The 9,581-nt window shown below is 34.1% G+C and overlaps 2 protein-coding genes across 2 annotated transcripts; one reads left to right on the top strand and one right to left on the bottom strand.

The window, feature by feature from the left end:
* Nucleotides 1-5: 5 nt before the first annotated feature.
* On the top strand, nt 6-2,142 carry LOC132062008 (ubiquitin-ribosomal protein eL40 fusion protein-like; the record flags this gene model as incomplete). Its single annotated transcript, XM_059454668.1, has 5 exons — nt 6-51; nt 123-209; nt 641-743; nt 1,759-1,825; nt 1,911-2,142. Coding segments are annotated over 5 exons (330 nt in total), but the record flags the coding sequence as incomplete, so codon positions are not given.
* Nucleotides 2,143-3,085: 943 nt separating this feature from the next.
* LOC132063731 (uncharacterized membrane protein At1g16860-like) lies at nt 3,086-7,336 on the bottom strand. The gene is made up of 4 exons (XM_059456429.1): nt 6,978-7,336; nt 6,073-6,228; nt 3,609-3,820; nt 3,086-3,499 (listed from the first exon to the last, which is right to left on the bottom strand). The coding sequence occupies exons 1-4, from the start codon at nt 7,284-7,286 to the stop codon at nt 3,337-3,339; spliced, it is 840 nt and encodes a 279-aa protein (XP_059312412.1). The 5' UTR covers nt 7,287-7,336; the 3' UTR covers nt 3,086-3,336.
* Nucleotides 7,337-9,581: the final 2,245 nt, after the last annotated feature.

Below are 9,581 nucleotides of genomic sequence, written 5' to 3'. Positions count from 1 at the left end.
AATCGAGCGATACTATTGACAATGTCAAAGCTAAGATTCAAGACAAGGAAGGTACTTATCATTGAACATTAATCATAACTTCTTTGTTTAGGAATTAGTTTTGATTTTTTTTCATTTTTCAGGTATTCCACCGGACCAGCAGAGGTTGATTTTCGCTGGAAAGCAGCTTGAAGATGGACGTACTCTTGCTGATTATAACATCCAGAAAGGTAATTATACTACTTTCTTTCAATGATTGTTTCATTATGTATCGTGTATTATATTGTATTGTTGTGATGAATAGATTGTATCGTTTCCCATCGTTACTTAATGCCTGAAGGACGAACCTATGAGAAAAGTAGCGTACATGGTAGAGCTTTTATAAAAAGGTAGGGCAAAAGATAAAATAGGACTATTAGATAATAAAGAAAGACAAAATGAGAAGAAAAAATTAAGGAAACCACTCGATCATACCAAATTACATAAAATGGGACTTTCGTCATTATACGATACAATGAAATTTAAGTAACAATCAAAACAAACATTGTATTTAAACTAAAAATACGATAGGTAACAACCATCCAAAGAAGCTGTTGCAAGTGTATAGTTAAAGGAGTATCTGTTTTGTGAATTTACTGATGACTTAGGGTTAATTTTGTAGAGTCAACTTTGCATTTGGTTTTGAGGCTTCGTGGAGGGATTATTGAGCCTTCTCTGATGGCTTTGGCAAGGAAGTACAACCAGGATAAGATGATTTGCCGCAAGTAAGCTTTTTCTTTCTATTTTGTCGTATTGTAAGATGTAACTTTGATGTCTTCTACAGTGCATGCATGTATGCTAGTTTGATAGTGGCCTTTCTATGTATGGTCTTGCTTCATGTTGAACATCATATGATTGCGTGATACTTCTAACTGTGAAAATGTTTAAAAGTTATTTTTTGCCTTTGAAACTGAAATGTTATTTTTCTTCATATTCAATCACAATTGTTTTAATCCCCATTTGGAGTTTATTTTTTATTTTGCTATTTTAAAATTCATATCAGTTGAGATGAGTTATGATACAACTATAAGGTGCAGTTTCTAGTAAGAATTTTAAGATAGTTCCCTGCTAAAGCTCACAGCAGCTCGATTCTATGAATAAATTCTGTCTTTTTTTTTTCTGCATGCTTTTCTAAATCTTAGTATTGGTTTGGTCACTTGCGATTAGATAATATTTTTGAAAAAATCATGGTAAGTCGCATTTATCCATAAATGGAGAATCTTAATTACACATGATACAGACCAAGAAGTTCTTTTGTGCTGTTCAAGTGAATTGTATTTTTGTGCTATTCAAGTGAAAAGATAGACAACTAACTAAGAAGTTTTCTGCTTTAGGACTTATTTGTTGATTATTTCTACTTTTGACTTTTATATGGGTTTGTTCTGGGTATAATAACATTTGAAGGATTAATATTTACGATATCCCTTGACCTGCATCATCAGTTGTGTACTCACTTCAACCAATTAATTGTTTAAGATAGTGTAGCGTATCTTTAACAGAATTCTTCTCAAGATTCAGAGTTATTATTTCTACTTAATAGTGGCCTTGGTTAGATAAATTGTGTGGATCTTTCTGTCAATTACTCGACTAAGGTATAGCCCCGTGTCACCTACATACTTTTGAGGCCAAAAGTTTCTTTTCCCCTCTTAGACTTCTATCTTATGGTACAGCTTTTGTTGATTTGGCTCGTGATAAAACCTTGGAGATTACTTAATCCTGACACCTTGCAACTTGTTTTAGGTGTTATGCTCGCTTGCATCCTCGTGCTGTCAACTGCAGGAAGAAGAAATGCGGGCACAGCAACCAGGTCGGTGAACTATGTAATATGTTGCTCTTACCTTCATTCCCTGGTAATTTTGATTAGGCACTAATGAATGTTTTTTGGTTTGCAGCTGAGGCCAAAGAAGAAGATCAAGTAGGCGTGTTGTCTTGTTTAACTAGATCAAACCGTGTGCTGTGTGCAGTTGTACTAGCAGTCCGTGGTCTTAAAGTTTTTTGTCCTGTTTCAACCTACTTGTAATGGATAGACTAGCATGTCTTAAACATCACATTTCTTGGATAAGATATTCCTGTGCACTCAATGTATCGTTTTGATGAAGTTTAATATATGCTCTTCCTGAAAAAGCAAGCCTACACTTTTGTGGTCCGTTAATACTGCATTTTTCACTCTAATATCCTTTTGTGGTCCGTTAATACTGCAATTTTTCTGTCTGTTGACATACCACTGGGTATATTCTAATACCCATTAATGCTTTGCTGACAAGCTTTGTTCATACTGGGAATGTTGTTGCTTTGCTGACATGCCACTTAGTTGCCCAAAGCAATGTTTGAATTGGAAGCACAGGCTAATAATGGGTACTTAATCGATGATTTGAGGTGTTAGTATAATGTTTATTCCAGAAAGTTGAATGGAATGATTCTTCACTAACTTACTTGGACAAGACTTTCAAATTTGAAATCAATGCTTGTTTTAATTGTTTTTCAAATTTGCTAATGACCCTTTTGCATTTTCAAGTCTGAAAGTCATACCAGTTTTGTGTACTCCGAAGTTAATGTTTTAAAATTATGAAGGCTTCTACTTGTATCTTGGGTCAAGTCTCCAACCAAGTTGGTTATCATCAGGGTGGTTGTACACTAAGCTCTGTATTTCAACTGGAGCTTAAGTCCAACAGCTTTTAGCTTTTCAATATCATACTGAACTAATTCTTCATTTAGTACAACAGTTTTCTAATTAAATGATAGTAAGAAAAACAAATTCTTTTTAAAATATGAATATATATGTTGTGCCTTCGTTCTAGGCTCTCACTATTTGAGACGATCGTTGGAACTAGAGCAAAGCCTTAGGCCTGGTTGCAAGGACAAAGCCAAACCCAAAATAAAGAGGGCTAGGCAAAGGTTAGACTGATCCTAATGAACTATTGCTTCGCTTGTCACCCTTGCTGCAAAATGGCTTCTGAACTTCCCTTTGACCATGCCATGGGATTTGAAAGTTTACATAAACTGTTTGCACTGGAGATTAATCTTTTACCTAGTGTAGCTTGTACCAGTTTAAACGTTGCAAGAACAAAGAGAAAAACCTTGCACTGTTAACTCAAGCCTAGGTCTAGACAAGATAATTCACGTGTATATCAAAATAACAGTAGCACTGACTCCTGAATTTCTGAACCAAAAATAAGCCTGCCTTTCTTTAGGCAAGCTGCTGTACATGCGAATGCAAACAACCAAAATGTGATGCAACATTATTTCTTTCTCTGCATAGGTTTGTCACCTTCATTGCTGTTGTGTTTCTAAGTTAGAGTTGGTTGCAAAATTTGCGCACTATGGGATTGCAAGGATCAGTCCATCAACATCAACAGGAAGAAGCAACTTTTTCCATAGACAGCCGGTAGAAATGAGCTCCTGCGGCGGAGTAACCACCATGACATCATTGCTCCTTTGCAAAATACCAAATACACTAAGCGAGCTGCCTTCCTTAATGTATCTGCCAAAAATCCGAAGAATTTCAAGCTATTAGCTTTCCAAATACATGTCTAGCAACAAAAGGGAGAAAATAGCAGATAGAGAAAAGATAAGGCAGAAGCATATGATACCCTTCTTCCAGACGTAGTAAACGAGCTTCAGATGAAAGGTTCCTGTCCCTTAACCATTTTCTCAAATGGAAAGCCAAAACATTACAGTTTTTGGTTGTTGTAACGAGTCTGCTCTCTGTTATCAGTGGAATAACTCTGGAGTCAGGTCCAGCTTTGACCAAAGCTCTAATACCAGAGGTCTCGTCAGTAATGTAGAAGTCAGTTGAGAACCTCTGCCAGGAGAAACTTATTATGTTAATTTACTCTGTGGTGAAGCCAAGTGACAAGTGAAGGCACAAACTTACACTACAAGATTAGGATGCTTTTTACTGCTGTGGCCGGCATCTCTATAGTCGATCAGCTATAGCTAATCTCCATACAAAGGGGACAATATCTCCAAGTTGGAGACATTGACATACATCATATCATTGATCAAATAGAAACTAGGATTGAGACATGCATGCTGGTAAAAGGGTTATTTTAAATATTTCAGTTCGCACTTGCTGATAAAGAAAAAGTGATCATTCGATCTCTTTCAATCTTGCTCCTACTCTTCTCCTTCTGGCAGGGCTAGAACTCTTTAACCTGCCTTCAGCACTTCCTCGAATAGTTCCTCACATACTTCATGATGTCGTGTAATGAAACATGCAAAGTGTAAAATAGGCCACTTGGGTTACTGGCAACCTAAGAGTGGATCCTTAAACTTGAATGGAAGATACACACACACAAACATATGTCTGTATATGTAATGGTTTCCATATCAGCTAGTGCGCAACTAGACTAATTCACCGGATGCCTGCTATCTCCCACTAGCAAAGGCACCTGACTGCCAAGTCTTAGACAGATAGGTAGAATTACCTTGCATCAACTCTACTGATCTAGCTTTAAGTTTCATACAAATAATAACAATTCCAGGTTTAACTGGATCTACCTTACATCTAATACTTGTTTTGGCCAAAAAAAAAGTGAAATATTCAAGATTTCACATAATGCTAGTTTTACAAATTCATTGACCTAAATTTTCACTACAATTATACATTACCACCATATATCATCATGATATATATATATATAGCACTACCATGCAGCATAATCCTATCATGCATAAACATGGTGAGCCCCGTAGTCCACAAAATTTAATCTAGATTGTGTTTGCTCTAGGTATATGTTAGTGACTCCATCTTCCAATCTGGATTCCAGAAATATTTGCACTAATGTTGATCCAGAAGACGTCTAATCTTTTCAATCCTCACAAGGGTTACATGCATGATCCTACTTTCCTTTATGAATTCCATGTTCAACCTGCACTTTGCTACAAAAGAAACTTGTTGGTAGGTATAATCTTAACCGACAAAACCTTAGAAATCCATTTTGAAAGCAACAGTTCTCTTGACTAATATATTTTTTTTTTTTTTTAGAATTTCCCATCCTTGACAAGAGACGTATAAATCTCATCTACTGCCAGAAAAAACTTGCAGTAAACACACGGTGAAACCATCAATAGCCCGATTTCAGCCGCTCTTTAGAAAGAGATTTCTTGACCTTGATAAGTAAAATATGAGGTATTGACAGGACATGCAACAAATTGGAATTGGGATGGTTATGTTCATAGAAAATGGGGAGAATCCTATGAGAGAAAGGGGACTAACCTTGAAGAGAATGGGAGACTGAAGATTGTCATGAAAAGTTCTTAAGTGTTATGTGGGTCTGATGAGGAGAAGGCGAGAGACCGGAGGAAATGAAACAACTTGGGATCAGTCAAGTCGCCATTTAGTGGTTCGAGTGTTAATCACCTACTTTTTTACCTCATATGCCTTAATTGGAAGACAAAAAATGAGCAACTTTTACGCAGTAGTCAACACCCTCGACATTATTGTTCGAACTTGGACAATATTGCCTGCTGAAACTTATTATTGTGCTCTTCGGATTAGGCACTGTTGATAGAAACTTGTTTGTGCTTCTAAGTTACTAAGGATGCAAACCTCTGTTTCTTTGTTCTTCCTCGTAGTTTTTAGTATGTGTTTGAATCTGGCGAGATTTTAAAGAAGTTAGTTTGGGGAGATACTTCTATGTTCATGTCTCTAACTAGATATTTCTTCCTGGTGTCTCTATAAATTAACAAATGGGGGTTGACCTTAATTCACCATTTTAGTTCACGTGGTCTTACCGTAGTTTGTGGCACCTGAACATTCAAGTTTCCTCATGATGGTGCGTTCACCAAATACTTTTTCTACTATTTAAAATCAAATAGACAACTGACAATCCTACATTTGAAAGGATCATTTCTAGCAAGGAAATATAATGGAAGTGAAGGGTGAAATTCTCTTTCTTTATAACCAAAACACTAAATTGAAAGCAACAAAACATGTTTTCCAATTGAGGCCAAGAAGCAAAGCCGAAGAAATAAACAGCTGAGATCTTATTCATCAGAATTGTATCAAAACGTTAATTAGAAAAAGGTTCGCATGTAATCAGTATTGCATACCTCAGAATAAGCAAGTCTCCATCCAAAGCATGATTCTTTTACATCCACAGTCTTCAAGCCAAGTTGTCCACATTCAAACAACAAGGTTGATGTATAAACACATCGTCCAACCTTCTCATACGAAGACTCCAAAGAGACATTCCCACAAGAGACATGCTGAAATCATCAAACAGCAACAAGGGATGCACCCGCTAAGGTCAAAAATGGGAAGGGAAAGGAATTGTGGGGAAAATCAAGCTAAAACACAACAAGCTCATAAACATGTTATTTTTCTATAGGGGCAGCAAGCTCATGAATATATAGACTAAATAAACGATAGTAATGTTCTTTGAGGCACATATGCAATAATGCACATAGTAAAGCTGTGTGCCTGATTTTCATCTTACTTTCCAGTAGCCTACAAGTCTAATTACGCTTATACTAATAAGCTCAACACAAGAAATCACCCTAACAAGAGAACAAAATAATTTAAATGCAAGTGAATTCTTTTTCTCTATAGATATTTTTAGCACCCAACACTTCACGTTAAGTTAGCCATCACAAGGAAGTCAATGCACACTAATAGTATGGATTAAAATATCAATCTTTCCTTGCATTATACAGAGTAGAAGTTACTTAACATTTTCAACAAGTAAAACTCCAATAAACAAATAAGTATTGCAAGAACTAGTGAGGGAATTCCTAATTTAGCAACCAGCAGAGCTCACGCATACCCATTATGACAACTATGTAGAAAGTTGAAAGCTTTATTACCATTAGTCATTGCCCAATACAAGAAACAATTATACCAAGAAAAAGAACAACACCCTTCAAATGAAAAACACATAGACTACAGAAAATGCCAAGAAACATAAAAAAGAAAACCCCCAGATTGAAAAATGGGTATAAAAGAAGTTTATTCTTACCCCAGTAATCTTGACAAGCTGGCCATGGTGGGCAACAGTGAGGTCAGAATCAGGTAAAGAATGAAGGTAATGTAGAATAGTTCTGTTATTGCGGAAAGATAGAGAGTTCCACACTAGAAATGCAGCAATGACACCAAATAGGAAGAGTAAGGAAAGGAAGAAAATTGGGTTGTGAACCACAACAAGGATGAAAAGAGAGACAGCTAGACCAAACAAGAAAAGGAAGAAAACTATGTATAAAGCAAGTGAGGGAAGAGGAAGTTTGAAGCTTTGAGCAACATTTGAATGGGAGAGGGTGTTTTGGTTCATCCCTCTCCTCTTTCTTTGCTATTTTGGTAATGTACTACTGTGAAGGAATTGGAAAATTTGGTTCAAAAAAGGTGATAAGCAGTGGAGGGGTTCAACTGTCATTTTCTTCTTTCTTGTCACTTTCTAGTCTTGCCTTTGGGGTAAAGTGTCTCAATTCTCATGGATTATTTCTTATGAAATTCAAGCTGTTTGACAATATTATATTTGGAGAGTTAAATAAATCCTTTTTATTATTCTTAAAATATTCTCATTTTTTTAACCTTTTGATTAGTAACTATATCGACTTATAATATTTTTTAACTAATTTTCAAGTATGTGAATTTTATTACAAAAAAAAAAAAATGGAGAACAGTTTAGGTACAATTTTATAAATATTACTGTATTTTAGCACTTAGTTATAATTTCTTTCGCATAAAAGGGGACGAGTAAAAATATTCTAATAAGCTTACTCTTGCTTCTCCTGTTATCATATAATCATGTACAATGATGTTAAAGTAGCTCATCTTTCTTACTCTTTACATGTCACAATAACTAGGGGTATACAAAGAAAATGGGCAAACTGTATCAAATCGATAATTTCAGTCAAATCGAGAAAAAAAACTGATTAGTGGTTTGGTTTTGAAAAAAAAAAATCCGATCATTATTGGTTTGGTTTGATTTTAGCTAAAAAAGGTCAAACTGAACCAAGCCAACTCGACATTACATGTAGTCAATTTTTTTAAAATATTTTATATATAAAATATTTATTTGTAATGTAATTTATAAATATTTCTTAAATATTTTCATTGGTTTTGTATTTTAACATATTATTTCAAGCTTTGACTTAATTTGAATGTTAATAGGTTTTATAGCCCATAGATGTTAGTACGTCTCACGTAAAGTCCAAACCAAAACCAATTCAACACTAATGCTAATAAAAGAAATTCAATTCTAACAATAGAAATGATAATAATGTTGGATATGTATTCTTTAATTTTGCATAATTGGTTTAGAGAGTGCAAATACATTGCTTAATATTATTTTTTGCTTTGCCATGAATTAATACTTATTAGCCGTACTTATTTTAGCATGACTTAGTGTTTTTGGATTATGATCATTTTCTTTATGACTTATTAATTAGCAATATTTATTTTAACCGATTTTAATATCTTTTTTATTGAACATTTTAATACAATGCCATCACCCATCTCACATTTTGTGTTATTTTCGTACGAACCACCTTAATTATTTAGTTGTATCTTACTAGGATTAAAGAAATAGTTGAAGTAAAAGTTATATGTCTTGTATGAAGACTTTTCCGGAAAAAAACCTGAAAATCCCGAGGTAGAAAAACCCAACTATTATTGGTTTGGTTTAGTTTATAGATATAAAAATCCGAGACAATTGGTTTGATTTGATATTTATAAAACCCGAACCAACCCGGTCCATGTACACTTCTAACCATAACATTGAGTAATATACACTTTTTTCCTAATAAAATTAGACATAACAAGAAGAAATGGTTTTGTGAAGAAAGTAGATCAAGTCATAATGCCCGTTTTAATACAAATTAGCAATTTATTGATTGCAGACTTGCAGTACAATTAGTTGATTAGATACGAATATTTATGGTCGTGCAAAGAGGAATATTGAGTTTGAGTGAATTGAAATACTGTATAACTTTAACAAAATTAAAACTTCTTAGAGAATTGGTAGGCAAAAATAACTTTTGAAAACATTGTATTTGTAACAAAATAAAATAAACCCAATAGGTCACTGAATATCGCTTTTTTAATGTTTTTCTTTTGTTTTTCAATTCAGTTTAAAATCTGAATTGAAAATTTTCTATGAGTAAATTAAGCACTATCTTTAATAAGCATATTTATATATTTACGTTCAATGCCATCAACAAATTTTAGTCCTAAATTACAGCAGAAGGATACAGTATAGTAATAACGTTAGCATTTTTAAATTCCATCAACTACTCTTAAAATTCTTAAAAAAGTATAATGCAATAATAGTCAATATAAGATTAGCATTCCCTCTCAATATATCAAGGTGAAACCATAGAATCAAAGAGATTATATTATACGTTCAAAAATGTCATCAGTCTTGATGCTCTCACTAGTCACTACTAACGTATATGCCAACGTGTTTTTTATTTCTTACTAGTACTCATACCCACGCGATGTGCAGAAAGTATAAAAAAAGTAAGTATGACAAATTATGATATGACTTTTTTAAATCTAATATATTTAACAAAGTTTCAATTGTCATCTTATTGTTTAATGTAATGTACATCATAAACAAAATCTC

This window comes from Lycium ferocissimum, chromosome 7 (genome assembly GCF_029784015.1).
Source record: "Lycium ferocissimum isolate CSIRO_LF1 chromosome 7, AGI_CSIRO_Lferr_CH_V1, whole genome shotgun sequence".
NCBI lineage: Eukaryota > Viridiplantae > Streptophyta > Magnoliopsida > Solanales > Solanaceae > Lycium > Lycium ferocissimum.
The sequence above is the reverse complement of the archived record's forward strand: the minus strand, read 5'-3'. Positions and strand labels throughout refer to the sequence as shown.

What these genes read in the sequence shown, in the direction of transcription:
- LOC132063731 (XM_059456429.1), bottom strand. Translation starts at nt 7,286, where the DNA reads ATGAACCAAAACACCCTCTCCCATTCAAATGTTGCTCAAAGCTTCAAA. An exon ending in AGCTTGTCAAGATTACTGGG is followed by an intron (nt 6,229 to 6,977) that starts GTAAGAATAAAC and finishes TGATGATTTCAG; the next exon opens with CATGTCTCTTGTGGGAATGT. An exon ending in GGAGACTTGCTTATTCTGAG is followed by an intron (nt 3,821 to 6,072) that starts GTATGCAATACT and finishes TTCTCCTGGCAG; the next exon opens with AGGTTCTCAACTGACTTCTA.